Below are 22052 nucleotides of genomic sequence, written 5' to 3' on the forward strand. Positions count from 1 at the left end.
AGTGTTGGATTTTAGCAGCTTTGATATGAAATATGAAGAAAATAAAAACTTGATTTTGGGGTTGGGAGACGATATGAGACTGAGATTGAGACGATTGAGAATGTATTTTTATTGCAAGTATGTAACAATGTCTATTTGTCATACTCATCTGTTTTAATATTTAACTTTAAATTGGTACTCGGTATATTCAGCGCTTGAGTAAAACGTTAAGTCATTTAATCGTATTACAAAACCTGAATCTATTTTAATGTCATGACATATGAATGTTTTGTTTAATTGTTAATGTTAATGTAATTACAATACAATATTAATGTTTTGTTTAAAAGAGCAATATTTTATTTATTAGTGAAACAGTTGATAATTATACTATAAGTAGTCCTGCTATAGAGCGAACAAGACTAAAATAGGAATTGAATGCAATCTTGGAAGTATTGTTCTCAAAATAGAGAAAATATCTTGATTTCAAAGGACATAAATATAAAATATTGAATATAAGATTTGAGTAACTTTAGCACCATTTACGATACAATAGGTGAAGAAAGTTGTAGTTCATTCAAGGAAACCTTAATTGCAAGAACCATCAAGTATTGCTATTTCCTTAGAATTCATACAGGTTTACTGCATGTATGCATGCTTTTTTTCAATAATTTATGGCCTAAAATTCCTAATTTTATGACAATCATAAAAAAAGAAGCATAGATCCTGTAATCAAATTTCTCAACCCTGATGGTGACAGTAACAGCGCCCACGTAATGTTAAGCTCCATAGACCAGCCCGAGTATATTCGGGCTTACCGCCAAGAGGGTTAACGTCAATTATTATTGTAAAGTTATTCTTAATTGCTAAGTAATTAATAAAACTATTAATTACTTAGAGGATTGAGTAAACCAAAGAAAAGAATTTAGAATACATAACTCCATTTTTTAACAACATAGTACATGTACAGGTCTTTACCTGGTAAAGAAAAATTATTTATGAAAATTAGCTAATTTGATATTATTTAAATAATGCTAATTGTGTCTGTAATAGTAAAATCGACGAGCAAAAATTATTTAACAATGTCGGAAAACCTGAGATTATTTTATTTATTTATCTTAAATTTAAACATCTTCTGAGAATATCATGAAAATAATAGATTTAATTTTGTATTATTCTGAAACTCTTAGTGTTTCAATAGTATCGAATAATTGATCTGAAGCTATAAACCTACATAAAACTGTAATTTGCTTGTAACGAAACCAACAAGCGGAAGCGTATTTATAAAAAGAATTTATCACAAATGAAGATATATCTATTTATGTGGCATGCTTCATTTCTAAAGCTCATAATTAATGAGTAAAATATCATCTCGAATTCTCTTAAAGATTGCTAACAAATAACATTTTAACGTTTTTTTATTCCATTTGGCAGTAATGAATTTTTGCTCTTAATCACATTGAGGTAGTGGCTGATGCAAAATTATCTACAGAGAAAATTCAAATTCGTTTTTAATTTGAAATGTATGCAAAATTCGGAAGAATATCAAATAGTGTTAGACATTAAATATTAGAATATTTGTCACTTTCATTACCCGTAAGATATGCATAGAGTTACAAACTTTCTAAACAAAGTCAATTAGTACTTTTATATCTGCAAAAATTGTGCAAGTTGTGCTCATAGAATAACACTTTAAATGCACTATTAGGAAAACTGTTTTGCTCACTAACTTTGCTTAGAGGAGTTTAATAATTTCGTGTGTGTGTGTGTGTGTGTGTGTTTAAAAATTGAGTTAATTGCACTGCAAGACTCAACCTTTGTGCTCAGCAAACTGGATTCTAATAATGTACAGCATAGGAGCCTTGACGCTCAAACCTATTTTAACTACCCGTCATGAACGAATTTTAGCGAAAAATTCGTACTTGGAATGTTTTATTTTCTAGAACAGAATAGTCTAGAAAAAAAAACATCACGTTTAATGCGCTGTTAATACTAATCATATACATGGTGTCCCTGCGCTATTTGTACAAAGTTGCAGGAGGTGCAGGGGACACATTGACGATTCGGAATCACGTAGCATTTCATGGTCGGAAACAGCGCTTTCAATCGGAAGAGGGCGTTCTGCGAGAATTCGAAAGTCGAAAAGATTTTCTTTGGGAACTCAATATTCCGGTAGCAGAATATTTTTCAGTAGTCTACTACGCAATTAAAAATCCCAAAAATAGTATGCAAGGTGAAGCATCATTAGATTTATCGCAACATTTACTATAAACCACCACCAAGGAATTTCTGAAAATAACACTCTAAATTTAAAAGCTACGAACAAAAAGTAGGCTAAAAAGCTGCAAAATTAAAACAGAAAACTGTGGTGCAGATAATTGCTGGAGAAAGTGCTTTTGACCGCTCAGCCACTGAGGATTCCTGCATAAATTATGCCACTTTTTTTTTTTTTTTACTTTTTCCATCTGTTTCATACTGAACTGCATGTTTTTATTTTGATGCCGACAGATTCGGACAGAAAGCGAAAAAAAAAATCGTTCCTACTCCTAAATAGTCTGCAAACCTCATCAAAAACTTGCGACGGGAGTTGCAGCATCAGGTTGTTTCTGCTACCAGGTTCAATGTCGTGAAACAGTTTACCTAAAAAAATATAATCAACATTGTAAAACCACAAAAAAATGCTGCGTGCAGGTATATTTTTTCACCATTGAGGAATTATGTTTTTCTATGCAGAAAAGTCCTGAGCCAACGACGCGAAGCAGTAATGATCAAAAAAGCATGCTTGTCTCATAACGTTAAAGAAGTTGATTTTTTTACATTCGTAGCATCTAGCAGAAAGACTATGAGTACATTCAAACTGTTTCTATGCATTCAGTATCCGAAAGAGAAATATGTTTATGCTTTCGGACTCCCGTATACCCTATGATGGAGTTTTTACACACCATGCAATGTAATGCGATTCCAAATTGTGAATGCGTCTTCTACACATCCTGAAAATTTGTACATCTAGTTCTAGGACACCCTGTATGTTGAATTGCATTACCAGTTTACTTATTAAATGCCCTTTATGCAGAAGCGCTTCGACAGTTTTAAAGCAAAACGGCATTATTTAAATCCGTTCAGTGCAAGAATCACTTGCATCTAGCTTAATTAGCTTTTGCATATATATGAATAAGACAAATTTTGTTCCATATTCCTTAATAATACCATAAAAGAATAGATTAATAGTGAATAAAACATCAATCAACAATAACCAAACTGTGTGGTAAGCAGTGATATCAAGAATTATATTAAAATACTATCTCAAGTTCGATTTTCTATACGTGGTTCGTGCTCTGAATGATAGGATAACAGATGAAGCGTTACCCGCATGTAACAATTTGATTGAAAAATTTATCACCACAAGTAATTTTCCCTTAAAAAGCTTTGTGTTTGAGCACAGTACAGTTATATGAACCATATTCACACTTCACCATTGAGAAACGTCTCAAGCGTTACAGTTGTCATAAGGTACAAAAGTGTATGTAGTATGTGTGGTCCCTCAAATGAGCATGTTCAAATATTTGAACTTTCCAGTTTGATCTTTGATTAGACTTCGAGAGTCATTTTGTACCAAAAGACATGTTTTATTTATTCGTATGCCCTTTTACGCTTTTAACCTTTTAGGTACCACATATTTTTCTTATTCTGTTGAAGATTTTGGTACATAATAGGTTAAGCTTGAACAAACAAATAATATCCTCAGAATCGTAAGGATAATATAATGATTAATACAATCATTTTTAAGACGCCTTGATATGACAAAAACATGAACATTAACAGAATTTTACAATAAACAATTGTTTTGTAAAGTTGTCAATTTTATTACTCACATTTGAGTGCCAGGCCAATATTGAATGTTTCAGCCTGACGGCTATCGATCTTTAGATTTTATCCATTCAGTATATGCTACTCATTTGACTATGGAAAATTTCTATTCGACAACATCTTATTTTCTAAATTTTTTACTATAAAGAATACTTTGACTTCTCGCAAATGTATAAACTATGATTCTAGCAAAATGATTTGCAATTTAACTGCCCACTTCAAGGTGTTTAATATCCTTACGACCCTGTTAACATATATTACTACTGTACTACTAAAAACACCATTCAACTAATATACAATGTGTTAACATAATACTAAATGCTCTTTAACAACGCCCGTTGACTTAATTGCAAATATCTCAGCTTATACAGTCTCTTCCACTTTGATGACATCATGCACGTCCCATACTCGGGTACAATGAAAGAACTCTTTGATGTTCTCAAGAAATCCACGATTAAACGGATTGTGGTAATGGCCGTCGCTATCTTTCAAGTATCGATAACGATGGTAATTAAACGCCTCGTTCATCGTAAGATTGTAAGCTGCGTACAGAACCTGGAATAATGAATATCTAAAATTAGACCCTTGAAGACGGTGATTATAACATACCCCATCCCAACAGTCAATAGTTAAGGGGATTTATTAAAATTACTAATAAATAATAATGTGAAACTAGGCAATAATTGATTTTTATATAATATGACTCACCAGACTACTAATCACATTTAACTTAGTAGCATAAGGTTTCCAAAAGCGGGCAATACATGAAGAGGTTAAGTGTCACCAATATGCAGATATACTAATAATACTACGGTAGAGTGAAGAACTTTTTGATGTTTTCGAGAAATCTACAACTAAACGGATTATGGTAATGGTCGTCGTTTCTTGCAAGCATATACCGATGGTAACAAAATGCTTTGTTAATAGTAGCATTGTAAGTTACGTACAGAATCTGAAGTAATGAACACCTAACATAAGATCCTAGAAGACAGTGGGTGTAGTCTATTTGAATCAAAAAACATTCAGTAGCTATGTGGAATTATTAAAATAATAGTACGATGCCAAGAAAGTTAAATGATTGCTGTCAATAATAATCATTGCAATCATTATAAAATAGATTTATAAATATATATATATTTATTTTTACTAAGTTACTACTCATTTTTTACGAAGAAGATTCCGATGTATCGTTCTTCATCGTAAAGTTTTGGTTCTTTCTCATGTAAAATAATGGAAGGTAAAAATAAACATTTTGTAAACATATTTGCACACATACATATTTGCAATTATGCTTTTTTTTTAGCTCTTTCATTTCTTTGAGAACTTCATGCGTTTTGAAAATAATTGGACACAACTGGGAATAAACTGTACACCATTTTCCATTAAACATTTATGTTCGTAAAAAATATGGTATGACCGAAAGTTAATTCTATAGCAGAATGTTGATCACACACGTGTGTGTTCACAAAAAAGAAAAACCCCGCAAAGAAAAAAAAAGCATTCCTTTTTCCCCCCGACGAAAAAAATCCATTCGTCGTTGTTTATCCCTTATTATGGTGAATGAACTAATGATCATAACTCATTTGATGTGCTCTTTTACATCTACACACAAGTTCATTATGCTGAAATGACCGCCGTGATGTATCATTATGAAAGTAGGACTCAAAGCTGTGAATGAAAGGTCATCAGCATTCAGTCCCATGTGCATGCCAACTTTACAACATTATTAAGCAATTTATGACTAAAATGTTTCTCATGTCATTGTTGTCTCGCAAAAATAAAAGTTAAATAATAATGATAATAATAATAAATGCTAGCATAGAGGAGTACTCTTTTTGAGCAGGCAGAGAGCGGTATCTACAAAAATGAGTTTTCGAGATTTTGAAGAAGCGTGTTTTTGATTTCCTACAAACATTAGTAAAATATTGAAATCTTAAGTTCATTTCATGCTTCATTTTCAGCGAAAACTAAATAAGCATGTTTGTACGTTAGAACATAAGAGAGAAGGAAAAAATGCATAAATAAATAAATTAACTAATAAAAATAAATGAATAAATAAATCCATAAAAATGAATGAATGAATGAATATAAATAAGTGAATAAATATAAATAAATATAAATAAATAAATAAATAAATGAATAACTAATATAAACAAATAAATAAATGGGTAAATATAAATAAATAAATAAAACCGAAAAATTTGTAGATAACCTGCCCAGGGTAGAATAAAGAAAGAAATGGATTTAGAAGTTTCCTGCCCTCTATTTTTATCTAAGTTTTACTTCGGAACATCAATATGCGTGAAGTAATTACACCGAAATTTCATCCCTTTTTGAATTTGGAAAGTAATTTGTAGAAAGGATGTTTTACAGAAAAATAAATTTTCCTGCTAACTTAAGCTAAATAAACAAATATACTGACAAAGTAATTAAGTTTTGAAGTATGTAAGAAAAGTATTTATCGGTTTGGTTTAAGAAACTTAACAAAATTTTACTCATATACAAAAATTCTACACAACAATAATGGCGATTTTTTGAATGTGTTTATGAACTACAGTCGGATCCCGACTTACGCGAGGGATGCGTTCCAAGACTTCTCGCGTAAGTCGAAATTTCGCGTTGTGGAAAAGTGTTGTACATATGTTTTTTTATTAACATACCCAATCATTTTAGACATTTTTTAACACCTGTTAAACTATTTTAGACCATTTTTTAACTATATATTACCGTTTCTTACATAAAGAGCTGAATTTTTCCCGTATTTTTTAAAAAAGCTGCATTTCAACATAAAATACTGTTACGATGCACAAAATCAATGATCAATGGGAAAGAGAGACATAAAAATAAAATAGTACGGTACGTACAGTATGTAGTAATAATAAAAGACTGCACTGTAAGAATATTATACATGAGATACAATAAGATACATTTATAACTTACAAATTGAAGATGATGATTTATGCTGCGCAATCTGATCGTTATTCTAATATAATTTTAAATGCAGCAGCTTTGCATTTACTTTAATAATATTTACACCTATGGTAACATCATCTCTTTTTTTAGGGTCCCTAGAATATACAATACAAGAGCTGACTCCAATTTCAGATTGTTTGCATTTTGCTTAAACGCTATTCTGCGAGTTTCATATTAAAAGTAAGGTTTGTGCGTATCAAAAATCTTTATATTTTCTTAAATTGCCGCATACTTTCGCTTTTTGCTTCCATCTTCAAACTTTAGACGAAACAGCGTGCCTAGGTGCTACAATATTTCATCACTTTTCATATTTAGAATAAATAAATCAAAAATATGAGGAGCGGTGATATACACACTAATAAAACTATGTGTATAGTGCGGTGTGTGGAAACTTGCGCAGTTAATGATGCTGAAAGGATAAAAGTACATTCGCGAAGTCAATGATTAGTAATCAATAACAAAGCCGAAACTTAGCATCACCATTCCTTTCCAAATGTTTTCGTGTTGAGAGCGAGAAATTCGCTTTAGCTCTAAAATTCGTTGCTACTGAAAAACTCGCGTTGTAGCCATTTCGGGGAAGTCGGATCGCGTTGTAGCGGGAGTCGACTGTATATATTTCTGATTTTAAGTTCCACAACTACAATACTCTTTTTTTTTTTCTCTCATCGCATTTCTCGCTAAAGTTACCCAGAGCGTAAGGCTATCTTTGAGCCAGGTTAATAATTCGTTTGACACGATTTAAATAATTTTAATTTCTTACTTTTGGATAATTACGCAATTCTCTTTAGTAGTTTTTCTTTGGTTTTATGCCAAAAGATGAAACAGTATTGTTCAATTAGGCGTGGGGCAGTTTGAAATAGAGAAAATATGATGCTGGTTTTTTTTTGAATGACTACGCAGAAAATAGTGTTTGCTAACACGAATGGTATTTGCACAAATCAAACTTCTGTGAAATATACAGCTACACAGAAAAATGAAATGTGCGTCAAATACGTAGGTAAAAAAATAACCTCTTTTTCAAAGGATCGTTACTTCTCAAGCGTTTTTGTTTTTTAATAGATACAGCAGCACTTCAATTTAGCACGTGCTGAAATTTAAAAATTAGCAGCAATGCTTATTTTCAGAAATAAAAATCTACTTACTGTGCTACCCGAAAGTACCCAGCCGACACCACAGAACACTATTGCTTCCAACAGTCCTATTATGTACGCATATTGCCATCCATCTTCCCATATACACGCTGCTGCAAAGAACACCGTGACTGTGCAGTTTAGTGCAATAGTGAGTGAAAATACTAGGAACCATATTCTAAAATAGAAAAGGATGTTTATAGTAAACATAGATCTCAACAAAATAACTGGCATAGTTCAATTGAATTATTCAATTCCATTTTTTAAAAATTATACGCCAAAGAGGGGAACATATTAAAAACAACATAATAACAAAGAAATAAAAGTTGCAGTCCTAATACAACCCAAATTCAAAATAATAGAATGCTTCTCACTTTTGGGGGGAAAAGTCTATTCTAACCAAATATAATTGCAAATTAGGTATTTAAATGGTCGTGCCACTTTTCTTAGACCTTAAAGTGTGCATTTCATTTCAAATATACACAGTTAAAAATAATCTTAGACAGAATAATCCAAAAGTTTATAGTTATAAAGGTTTACATTGAGTCAAAAAATTAGAATATTCAAATTAAAGGGAGGAAAAGCACTTTCAAAAAAAAAAAAAAAAAAAAAACAATATTAATACTAAAATGCGTCGTTTTTTGCTGGATTCAATGCTTTAATCCTTTCACACACGGATTCTACCACTTGTTTACATTAATCGTTTCTGACACTGTTTCCATACCCTGTTCAATGCGGCAACGAGCTTAATTTTGTTGGCGGGCACCAGGTCTTGAACCGCTTTCTTTAGATTTGACGGTACCACAAATTCTTAATCGTATTAAGATTGGCAGGGTTGCTTGACCAGTTTAGTACCGAAATTCCTCTTTCTGTTTAAAATCCATGAGTCGATTTATTAGAGACATGACACGGAGTAGAATCTTGCTGAAAAATAATATGTGTCACTAAATGTGTAACTGCTGTGCCTCAGATGAAGTATCAGTGATGCAGTGTGATTGATAAATAGCGGAAGTCGCGCACTGTTTTTTTTTTTTTAAGATATACATGATTTTTCAATTCCAGCAGCCCTCATGCACCCACAAGCCAAAAAAGAGAATGGCTTACGCAAGATTTCTCATACGCTTTTCTTTTTAAATGTCACACCCGAACACCTCTTTTTCTTCATAAATATTTCAAAAAAATATTCATTAGTGAATATAATACTTTTCCAACCTTGTTGCCCCTGTATGAGCTTCTCTTTGCTCCAGAAGAGTCGTGTACGTTTCTACTTCATGTTTATCTTTGATCTTACTTCGTAGATCCGCAATTAAAATTGCAGTTTATGCAACCACCCAAGTGTAGTTGGCGTGGACAAGATAACTAGAAATTCTTTCCAACATTTATGGACGTAAGAAGCATTTTTCAACGATTATTTTGGACGATTTACTTTAATTTGGGTTCATCTCTGCCTGGTGTTACAATTTTTCTGCCTCGTTTACTTGGGCTACTTTTTAGTTGGTCAGGATACTTCTATATTCCTTTAAAATCTTACATACCATAGATTGTAAAACGTTCATTTGAATTGAGTTGGATAGTTTTTTCTAACTTTAAGAATTGATACAATATGTAACTTCGTTTTTCTTCCTATTTTTCGCCTTGACGACCCATTTTGAGCAAGAAAAAAGGGGGGGGGGGGCTTTTAAAAGAGCGTAACATTTACCGGGCACCACGCTCCATACTTGTGACAAACTATCGGTTAACAGGCATACAAATATTTTCGCTACTTTTTAAAATTCACATTGAATGAATAGATTATTCTAATTTTTTGACCCATATAAAAAATCTATCTAATTTTCCAATGTGTTAATGATCCATCAGTTGTTAAAATAGTATCTGAAAAGTTGCTTAAATCGTTTTACCCATTCATGAGTAACGAGTTTTACTCTTTTCAATTTGCATCATTTCATTTTTTTCGACTCAGGGACAAGTTTTGTTCAAACAGTTCTGATATTCTATTATTTTGAATTTGAGTTGTATAATACTAAGAAAGTCTGAAACGTAACCTATTATTTCCCGGTAACGTTACAAGATTTCACAGGTTTCCAACAGTTTACTGTGAAAAACAGGCTTTGCAAAAAACATTCTGTTTTCTGAATTGCTAAAATATGCATGATTGCATGCCTCTCACTGTTTCGAAAAATATTTTAAGCTACCAGTATGAAGATATGGTCATCTTCTTCATAGGGTGTTTCGCCTACAATTCTATTCCTGCTCTTCCAAATTGACTAAGCCCCGAACGAGGACCAAATGCAGTCTCTGGATACTGCAGCTTTGCATGAAGTGCACGCAAATAAGCTAGCTATTCGGTATTTGCTTGCAGTCGAGTCTTTGCACCATCTATAAAATGCTTTAGGAACCTTCTTGATATTTTAGGAAGGTGGCAATCGATTACTATGAACAATTTCTAAATTTTCTTGGAAAGCTTCTGATTTGTTCCAATAACGTGACTGGCTTTTATTGGGAAGGTTTCTGAATTATCCAGGAAAGTTTTAGGTAAGTAACTGACTTTTAGCGGGAAACTTTTCTGTGTTGCTTTGCCAGATATGTTACTGGCAGAAAATAGGCACACTAGCTGCCTAGACTTTTCCAGGAACTTCTTGATTTTTTTTTTCAATTACTGTCATCCAGACAGTGAAGACCAATATCAGCTTGACTATTAGCATCGTAACAAGCAATAAAGAGTGAAAATATTTTGTTCGATACTGAGAAAAATATTAAACTAAAAAAATAAATGAATAAATAAAAATACATACAATCTCACACAATGATACAGTTATTGCTGACTATTGCTAAGTCATTTTAGGGTCATTGAAAATCTTTTCAGAGTTAGTTTCAAGGCACTACCAAAGTTGATCAACATCCCCGGTATCTTAGGTATTAAGTCAGGTGGACACCTGTACATCATAGAAGTGGCCACCTGCATTGTATTTATTTATCAACTTTTTCAAAACTGATACAATATTTGCCTCTAGACAGTTTCAATTTCGAAAAAAAAATTATACAGTACATAGGCAAAAATAGCCAACCCTAAAAATTATTTTAAATCCGTTTGTAGTATACATTCTACAAACATCGAGGTACATTTTCATTTATTAACACTGTTCAAACTACAAAAATCATATGACATCGAATTTACATAAATGGAAAGGTGATTTTTTAATGCGGAAGAAGTGGATAGCCATTACGAGTAAAACTGATAAATGCATCATATATTTTCTGGAGCAGTCTTTTTTCATAGATAGAGATTACATCTTGTTGTTTATTATAAAATTAACCTGATTACCGCAATTTAAAAGCGGGTACGGAAAGACTCCGCATGACCTTGTATATTGTGTGGTCTTGGATATTATATGTGGTTTATATCCCACATATAATATCCAAATGCATGACCTTATATATTATATGTGGTACTTTTATCATAATTTTTGCCGACATAAATGGCTTAGAACATGTAATCATACGAAATAAATGTTATGCCCATTGAAGCAAAGTGGTTCAATAATCTATTTTGCCACTCTCCTTTTAATATTATTATTTGCTATGTTTAACAACCAAGAAATTAAAGTTTGCAGTAATTTCGCTTCAAATAAAATCTGTAATCTTATGAAACTACGCTAACAAACTATTTTAACAATATTTTTAGAGCAATCACAAAAGGACTTAAAAGTTCAATTTAATGGAGAATTGTTCATCAAGCATCAAAGTTAGCCACGCCCACTTTTCATAACTTTTGATGTTAACAACAAATTACAAACGATAAATAAACATTTTATTTTTTCGTTGGAAAAGTTATTTGTAACAATCTTAGAGTTCTCCAAGAAAGGATGGAAATTCTTTTAAAACATTTAATTCATTTCGGAATGTTCTAAATTCGTCATCACAAAGTTCGAAAAAAAGGGAAAATCGATCTACATCTGAATTTGATAATACAGTAGGAGTGATAGAAAACAAGAAAATTTCAAAAGACGATGTTTAACATATTTCCCAAATCGGAAAAGTATGGAAGCTCAAAAATTATTGCTTTAAATAGGTAGATCCTAGGCATGAACAAGTGAATAAATTTAGAATAAGTAAGACTTGCAGAAGAGAAAACACAAGGAAATAAATTAAAAAGCTGATATTTCAGTTATCCAGCCAACAGCACCTAATTCTTGACGACTAGTTTCATATGAATTTTCCCATTTATGCTGGAAAGCACCTGAATCTTTAGAGTTTGTTTCGAAGAACCATAAATGCTAAAATCGTACTAACTCTTTATGTTCACTAATCACGAAACGGAATGCTCTAGTTTTCTCGTTCGCGTGATCTTACACTATAAATAAGCTTTTTTAATCCTTTATTATGCATCCTTTACAGCATCAGCATTAAAAACGAGTCTGTCAAAATAAATCGACATGAATAGTTACGGTACTGGGTTGTTCCATGGAAATTCATCTACCTAGTTTTATAACCAGAAAGAGAAAAGCGACAGTTAGTAAAGGTATAGGTTTAAAAGCCATTAAGGAAATGATTACTTGACAACATAGAGCAATGATTTATTTTTGCAGTTAAAGAGTATTCAAAATTTGATGCCAGTACATGTACAATGAAATCAAATTATGTATACAAAGTTTCCGAACTATCGATGAATTGATATAAAAATGAAAGAGACTATCGATATAAGAGTGAAAGCGATTATCGATATAAGAGTGAAATCCTTCTCTCTTATATCGATGTATCGATAGCGCAATAAGGTTGCAGATAGAGGCCGATGTAAGCAAGTGACGATGCGATGTCTTTTCTTCCCTCTCTGTCGATCAATGTCGGCGATTTGTAGAATCAAAGTAAAAAAAAAATTTTTTTTTTCTTAATTTGCAAAGAGTAAAACTTATAAAAAGTTTTGGTTTGCCAATTTTTTCCTAATATTTTTCTAGTTCGAATTATGCTTTATAAGGCCTCAAAACACAGGACTTTATATCTATTTTTCAAAAGTTCCCCCTTTCCGGAGAAACCTCCAGAACCCTCATACTGAGGATATTCTATATCGCATATAAAGTGGTCCTTGGAATCACCCTCTTGAAATTCCCATCCCCCCCCCAAGGTCAATCCTAAAATGTATATACACTATATGACTAAAAGTATCGGAACACTTTCAAAAAATCATATTTTTATAGATTTCTCGAGAAATAAGAGACTAATAGTTCTGCAGCTTTTGTCACATAAAAGGCATGTTTCCGCAGTCACTTTCCAATAAAAATTACTTTACTCACGCATTTAGGGGACCAGCAACAAATTGAAGAAAACCAAACGGTTTTTCGATCATTCCTCATCGTAAATAACTGGGAATAAAGCTGCAAATTTCAGACATTAGTTACAGTCATATTTAGAACTATTTTTACATACTTACAAGAAAATATCACTGATATTCATGCATCAATTGGCCTTTCTTTCAAAACTACAAATTTTATTTGAAGGTTTTTGGCCCATAACACGCAAAGTTTTCCATCGAAACTTAATAAACTTTCAGAAATATTGACAACATACAAGAGAAGTATAATACTAAAATTTGAATTTAAAACGTTGAAAATTTGATGAAATATGAACGTTTAAGGCAATTAGTTTTTCACTGCGCATCGCGCGAAAAATAGCAATGTATAACTTTCATAATCCAAGCCTCAACTAGATTCTCCAACTCATAATAACATTCCAGTTTAATATCTTAAAAATTCAGAAAGTTATCAGCGATCTAATGAGCCGAATTCGAATAGCTCTTTCATAGGTGACGACTCGTTAGGGTTCGTTCGCAAGTTTGCAACATTTGCTTGCAATTGCTCAGGGCGATACATGATAAAAACAGGTTATTTGCAAACGATCCCTCACGTTTCGTTGTCTAAACAAGAGTTATTCAAATTCGGCTCATTAGATCACTGATAACTTTCTGAGTTTTTAAGATATTGAACTGGAATTTCATTATAAGTTGGAGAATCTAGTAGTTGAGGCTTGGATTATGAAAGTTATAAATTGCTATCTTTCGCGCATGTGCAGTGAAAAATTAACTTCTTTAAATGTCTATATTTTATCATTTTCAACATTTTAATTTCTAACTTTAGTATTATACTTCTTTTGTATGCTGTCAAGTTTTCAGAAAGTTTGGTAAACTTAGATGGAAAACTTTGCGTGTCATGAGCCAAAAACCTTCAAGTAAAATTCATAGTTTTGAAAGAAATGCTTATATCTTCTTGAATATCAGGGATATTGTCCCGAAAGTATGTAATAAAAGTGCACATAATAAGCTAACTAATTTCTGAAATTTACAGCTTATTCTCAGTTATTTACGATGAATGATGATCAAAAAACATATGTGTTTTGCTCAATTTGTTACTGATCCCCGAAACGCAAGGGTTAAATAACTTTTTTTGGAAAATGACGGCTGGAGCATACCTTTTATGTGACAAAAGTTACAAAGCAATCAGTCAGTAGTTTCTAGAGAAATCCTTAAAAATGTGAATTTTTGAAGTGTCCCAATACTTTTGGTTATATAGTGTATGTGGGAAATGTATCGAGAAAAAATATTTTGTTAATTTTAATTTGGTATAACTAGGATTAGATTATTTTAATATAGACTTGTTTTATTTATAAATTAACTTTGGTGCCCACCTGACGGGAGGAATGGCTAAAATTGTGTCATTGAAATCAGGGGCTGTTTCTAGAGATATTTTCACACTTTTTTTGAAGGGTCGTGTTCGGGGGGGGGGGGGGGCGGCATCACTCTTGCGATGGACATCCCTGTAACTAATACAATGACTAATACTTTTAATTGAGAGCCTTACAAAAAGTCTTTGCCCAGAGCCCCGCAAAATCTAGAGCCGCCACTGATAAAAAAAACTAACAGAAACACGTTAGCTGTCAAAATAAGTATGAATAAACGTGCTCCGTGTCCGGGGCAAGTTTACGCATTCGACTTGGACTCAAAAATATCTTTTTAACGGTTAAAACACAAACTGAGCAACAACTGAATATACCGATTTTGACTCCATTAACTGCTTTATAAAACCGCAATGTCTAAAATTTCCTAAGTTAACCCCTTCAGACCTGGTGTCCGGTATACCGCACATACACTTTAAACAGCTGCTAATCATTTAATAATTGATTTAATTAGTTTATTTTTTTGTAGTTGGCTCTTTACATTCTACTTATTATAATCTGTGAAATAATTTTTCGTTTTGGGATTAACAACACTGACATATAAGGATTGAGAGATAGAGAGTGGCTCATTTTTCTAACCATGGATTTTCATCTGAAAAGCGAGGTTTTATTCCTGATTTTTTTAAAAATATATAATTTTTAATTAATCGTTTCAAAAGCTTATATTATGTTTTATAATTGTTTGTAGAACATTTTATAATGAAGTTTGTTCAGTATTTTATCGTTTTTGTATATGAAATATTGATTTCAAAAATATAAGTCTGGAATATTGGACGTGACATAATTCTTTTAATTTTTCTCCTACAAACTCAAAATTTTGTCTATAAGATACCCTTTACCATAGTACACTGTGTACCGAATATCAACATTTTTGGTCCAATATTTCATAATTCCGACTAAAGGGGTTAAAACATAAAATTTTGAAAATTCATTGAAACAAATCCGCGTAAACGTGCCCTGGTCTACCCTATATTTGAAAAAAAAAATCGAGTAAAACCTCGTATTTTGAAAAATATTTTGTGAATTCATCTTAGAAGCATAAAATTACTTGTATGTCTGGTATTCAAGCGCGCAAATGGATGAGGCAACCTAATTAACACTTTCTCCGTAGAACAAATTTCGCGCTAGAATTGTGCAGTGTGCACCTCGTTTTGCAGGCCAGTGTTACATAAGAAAGCAAAGAAGAAAAAAGTCACGGCTAAAAGAAAGTTGCTGCACCTGTTTTATGATCCAATTCTCCTTTCGTATCATTTCCCAAGAGCTTCATAAAGTATCAAGATTGCTGTTTGTTACACTTCAGCAGCTTGTCACAAACTCAGCCAACTTTATCAAAGACCTTACGGCATTTCAAGGACAAACAGCTAGATTACATCATTTAATTATTTCCCATTTAGTTGAGCTTAGACATGTAAGAAGACTTCAGATGAGCTCAGGAATACTAATATATCGAGTGGTTTAAATCCAGTTGACATTTGAAAATTCTATAATTTATGGAATATAATGTTAGATAGAGAAATGAGAACTGACATATTCCCGAAACAATAAAAATAGTTTTAAAAAAACTGTCGAAAGATGCAGCCAATATCTTCAGAAACTGTCAAGCGACTATTTACTGCGCTACATTTCAACAGCATGTCACAATCTCAGTCCAACTCTTCAAAGAATTTACGGTATTCAAGGGCAAATAGCTGAATCATATCACTATTTTTTCCCATTGAATTATGCTATATGAGTGCGAAAATGTTGAATGAGCTTAGAAAACAAATGAATATAGAGCTTGCTTATGTAAGAAGGCTTCAGCAGAGAAAATAATATGAGGAGTTCAGAGCCAGTGAAGTAGGTAAGCGGTTGGTCCCCGGCATGACCGGATTACTAAATAGATAAAGTAGGCAGTAGCCTAAGGACCCCGAGGTTGTGAGGGGGCCCCGGAGAAATATTAAAATGGAAAATACGATAAAAAATGTTATATTTTCCTCAATAAAAAAGGGGGGAACACTTTTTTTCTGTCTGTATACAATAAAAATATATGAGCGTGCGTTCGCGTTTGTGTGTGAAAAAGTTAGACGCTTGGATTTCGCGCCGGCTCTAGGGGGCCCCATCACTTCTATTATGCCTATGAGCCTCCGAATCCTTAATCCGGCCATGATCCCCGGGTCCCGATCCCTCCCTTGAAACTCAAAATTAAACTTCTATAGTGAAAATTAAAATTACTGTTTTGTGTTCAAAAAATGTTTTTTCATTATTTAATCAATTTTATGCATCTATGACTGGCTGGTGTTAAATTGAAAACTAAAGTAAAATTCCGATATTTGCTTCTATTTATATTATAAGCATTAGATTTTTCTTTCTTTCATCCTGGTGGACACCAGGACACCACTGTCCCTTTTCATTAGATTTACATATGTGTGCATACTCGTATTTAATCATTGGTAAAATTTAGACTTCCATTCGGCCATTGAGAATTTCCTCTTTCCTAAAAATTTATGTTCGGAGCGGTCCTGAACGTACCGGAGGTTTCATGTTCTTTCAAACGCAAGAGTTCCCAAACTGGGTGCCGCAGAGATAGGATGCCGCGAAATATCCACGGTAACCAACATGTAACTCGATCTTTTTGCATATATGAGACATTTTTAAGAGCGTATTTGTACGTACTTTATTTCCGGAAATTCAAATTTCAGCTTTAATTGATATATATTCGAATATAACGAACCATTATGTATCATAAGATGAAGCATCAACTTTATAATGTTTTGTAGTAGTTGAAAAAGTATAATGACTTGTACATGTTGCGGGCGTGACCATGCAGTCACACACGCAGAATGTAAAATTCATAATTTTTCAAGAACAAATTTTACTCATCTTATGATACATTAATAGTTTCAAATACATATGAGACAGTGAGAAACGAAGGGATGTAAGTGGACATTTTCAAATTTTGAGTAAAACGCGTTTAAAGATAACATCCTAGGTAGGATTTCATTGATTTTTTTTTTCTTCATGCTGTACAGCAGTACCTACTAGGGCTATTAGTACCATCTCTTGTCCCAAGACAAACAAGAGGTTCACCTATCATTTGTAATGGTAATCTCCACATTTTTAATTTTGCCACTTACATCCCTTTGTTGCTCACTGCTTCATATCAATTAAAAGTCAAAGTTAAAAATTTCAGGAAAAAAAGAGCAAGTATATGAGTAAAAATGTCACACCCCTGCAATTGGATTGAGCAATGTGTATAAAATACTAGTTTTAGAATAGGATGCTGTGAGAAAACTGTAAATCTTCAAAGGGTACCGCAAATTGGAAAAATTTGGGAACCCCTGTTCTAACAAATGATCTGATGCCTTCATTGATAAACAATGCTTGTAACCGAGAGATATGAAGGTGAACAATACAGTATACTGTAAATTGAATGTACCACTGAGAAAATAGTGATAAACATTCACAAAATGTCATTCATATTGCATCCCTTTTGTGGTGGCCTTTTTTAGCGGAAATAAATTCGCTTATCGGATTTTTTCCGTTTTGTAGTTTATCATAATACCGAAATAAAATGAAAAAAAAAAAAAAAAAAATCAGCAACGAGCTTGAGTGAAGCTTTAACGAGATTAATTTGGGATTAATAAAAAAACTGCATGCCTATTTGTTGTAATCACAGGAATGAAACTTGACTTTGCCTGTGAACAAAAAGATCAACTCCCGTATTACTTGTAACTTCACGCAGCACTAAGCAAAGATAAATATCATTTCATAAAACTAAAAAAAGAATTATTTCTATTAGCGTGATATACAAGCACAAAAGAAAGCATTAGAAAAATGCGATAGCTTTAAGTCTTTTGCTGTATTAAATTGTAGTTGTTTGAATGAATTTAAACTAGCAGTATAACTCCCAGTAGATAAATCTATATATATAAAAATAGATGTATGTTTGTGGGTATGTGTGTATTTTCCTTATACAAATCCACAGTTTTCGTCGGATTTCTTCCAAATTTGGCACTAAGGTAAATTGTTGCTCAGGAATTCATATAGGCGGGTTTTTGTAATTTTAAAAAGACCCAAAGAGGTCTAATTTCATATTTTGAATCATAAATTGCTCTTTTCTGCACGAACAAATTTTTGTACAGTTATGAATTTAGTCTAAATGAAAAGCCCGTAAAAAACTGCCCTAGAAGAAGTTTCTTCAAAAATTAACTTTACCCGTTGAATTTGGGAACCTTGGTTCAAAGCAAAAGAAAACGGTTATCAACATATTCCCACCAGTAGCTAATTTAAATGCAATCAACACAAAAAGTATCCTGAACGATGGCCGTTAATGCTGTTTAGCGATGAGCGTTAAAGCATGTTTGGCGAGAACGCCGTAGATATAAGAAATGATGCTGTACATCGCTTCTTAAACTGCGACCACGAAGCCCCAGGGGTCCATCGATGCTGCTCATGGTTCAACTTAATTTGAATGCTACCGTTAAATAATAATTTTTAAATATTGTTTACTTATAAAATCCACAACAGTAAGGGTTGCGTTTAATTTTTGATCAGTGTTTTCCCCATTAATAGCAAAGAAAATACAAACATGAATAACGTAATAATATTGCATTCAATATTGACGTACAATCTTCGACTATTTCAGCATTAGAATACTTTTATTAAACCCTCATCTATTTCATTCTTGCAACAGAAATTTAATTTAATGTTCTATGATCCTTATGAAACCAATTTGCAATGTATAAATTTTCTTTATACTATTCCTTGATTTACGTCGAATCTTTAAGTAATTCGGTTCAACTATAACCGATAACCTAATTCGGTTTAATAGAAGTCGCTCCAGAATGTTAAAAGACAGAAATAAAAGTACTAATAAAGCAAATAAATTGCAAAATAATCATAGTAATGCACAAAAGCGCATTCGGAATTTATCTTTCAAAGGGGAGAGATGTGGTCAAGGCTTTTCTTACATGTATCTATATGTATAAAAATGGATGTATGTTAGTGTGTGTGTGTGTGTGTTCCTTCTACAAATCCAGTTTTCTTCGGATTTCTTCGAAATTTGTCACAAAGGTAAATTGTTAATCAGGAATTCATATAGGCGGATTTTGGAATTTTAAAAAGACCCAAAGTGGTCTAGATTCGTATTTTGAGTCATAAAATTGCTCTTCTCTACATAAACGAATTTGTGTATAGTTATGAATTTAGTCTAAATGAAAAGCCCGTAAAAAACTGCCCTAGATGAAGTTTCTTCAAAGATCAACTACTATCGTTAAATTTAGAAACTTTGATTCCAAGCTAATAAAAATGGTTTGCAACTTATAACCACCAGGAAATATTTTAAATGCAATCAAAGCTACAGGTATTCTCAAAGTTGGTCGTTAAGGCCAATTCGCAATAAGCGGAAAGCATGTTTGGCAAGAAAACCAAACGAAATCGAAATGCTGCTGTTAGGCGTTTTTTTCCTGCAAAGCAGGAATGCATTGCGGTCTCCGGCACTTCTACTTACTTTGCATGCTTTCTTTTGGTATTTCCGTTGCAGTAATGGTAAGACGAAATTATAGATCAGTACCCAGAAAATACCAAAATCATCTCGGTATCAATAATTCATTCATTATCCATGTACAAGCTTCAACTGTTCAACAATTTAACGTTGGATGGTACTCAAAACCAATATGCGTATGTTCTTTACACTATTCCATGATTTACGTCGGATCTTTACCTAATTCGGTTCAACTAAGTTTAATCGCTGAATGCTAACAAAGAACAAGGGTAAAAAATACTAATTTTGCAAAGAAATTGAAAAATAATCATATTTGGGCGTAGGAATTTGTAGCGTATCTGGAATTTGTTTGTTAGGGGGGGGGATGGTTATGACGCTTATTACATGCAAATAAACTACCATACTAGGATTGCCAATGCGTGCTAAAATTAAAGGTTGTGCACCTTTTTTACCCGCAAAATCACACGGAAATATAAGTCGGCGGAATTCATATACAGGTTGGGTGGGTTGGAGTTTTAAGTTTGGAAAAAATGCAAATAAATATTAATTTAAATTTAAAAGTGTTTTAAACTGCAAAAAATTGCTAATATGAATGGAAAATTATCACTGTAATAGCTTTAACTCTCTTTAACAGTATAGGAATAAGGTGAAACACTTTGTATCTCACGTGTTACCATAATGGACGATTAAGTGCTATATATGTATTTGAGATGTAACTATTTTCGATATAGATAGCTTTATGTTACTTGCTCAAGGTTGGTTTCACTCACAAATGAAATTCTTCTAGCTGCTGGGAGGGGGACTAAGAGCACTATTTAGGAGAAAGTTTTGAATTAAATTTATGGATTAGAAGAATTTGAATTACTTAAGTTTTAAATTTTAAAACCACGTTTCGAAACGTGAAATACATTTCGTTTGCTTTTAAGCTGTGGATAACGGAAACAAAATATGCAACAAGATTCTGTAAAATACAAACAGAAGATTTGTCTATTATACAGTTGTAAGTACAAACAAGATTTTTTTTTTTCAAAAAATTTCACGGAATGCAAATAATTAAAAAACAAAATCTAACACGGATAGTGACCAAAATGCGCACGCTTACTTCTTTCTCTATAACGCAGTTTAATTGACGGTTTTTAAATAGTGTGTTCAATAAGTTCACATGCACCCATTCCCATTTTTAATGTTTTACATAACTTAAAATAATGACTGTAATGTAGTCAGTGGACTCACTCCCACCTCTCACAACGACTGTGTCTCTATAAATTAAAATTTTGATGTTCTCAAAAGAATACTCTGTCTAAAGCAACAAACTTAAATATCTGTACGTGCTCTCTCTACCTGCATCAGTGGGAGATATCATGTATAACATTTGAGGCAAGTATTACGTTTTAAAAATTTGCACTAGAACTTAAATCTCGACAAATTTCAAATCGTTACAAGACATTAATATTACTGTCTAACTGTCATTTTTACCTACGAAAATAGAAATTTGACGTCAATATAAGAAAATAAAATGTAGCTGACGTGCGTCTTTTTAGGCAAGTTACACTTATCCAATTTTATTCTATGGCATGGCACTAAATAACCTTGGAAAGAACGAGCAGACACATTTTGTAAAGTTTTTTTTTTTATACTAAGCAAACTTTTTCTGCGAAATGTGCTTGCCTGAAAACATACAAAATAACCTATCACTTGATACCTTCATTCGAAAAACACCGCCAAAAAATCCGTAAAACGGAGTGTTATCGTCTATTAACAACACTGATTGAATTCTTTATTTTCTGTACGATGGACTATCTGTTTAGCTTTTGGACGTTGAGGATGATTTTAAATTAATCTGAAAATATTATGACTGTGTCCTTGAAGATTATTTTGTATGTACGAGGCGTATTTTTAAA

General features: G+C 32.5%; 1 protein-coding gene across 1 annotated transcript in view; it reads right to left on the reverse strand.

Annotated features, from left to right (window-relative positions):
* Positions 1-4206: 4206 nt before the first annotated feature.
* Positions 4207-22052, reverse strand: part of LOC129231097 (uncharacterized) — a 48906-nt gene continuing 31060 nt past the window's right edge. The window contains exons 8-9 of the mRNA XM_054865344.1: positions 7959-8124; positions 4207-4398 (exon numbers count right to left, since the gene is read on the reverse strand). Coding sequence (XP_054721319.1) covers positions 4207-4398; positions 7959-8124 — 358 coding nt within the window. The remainder of the gene's footprint in view (positions 4399-7958; positions 8125-22052) is intronic.

This window comes from Uloborus diversus, chromosome 10, assembly GCF_026930045.1.
Source record: "Uloborus diversus isolate 005 chromosome 10, Udiv.v.3.1, whole genome shotgun sequence".
NCBI lineage: Eukaryota > Metazoa > Arthropoda > Arachnida > Araneae > Uloboridae > Uloborus > Uloborus diversus.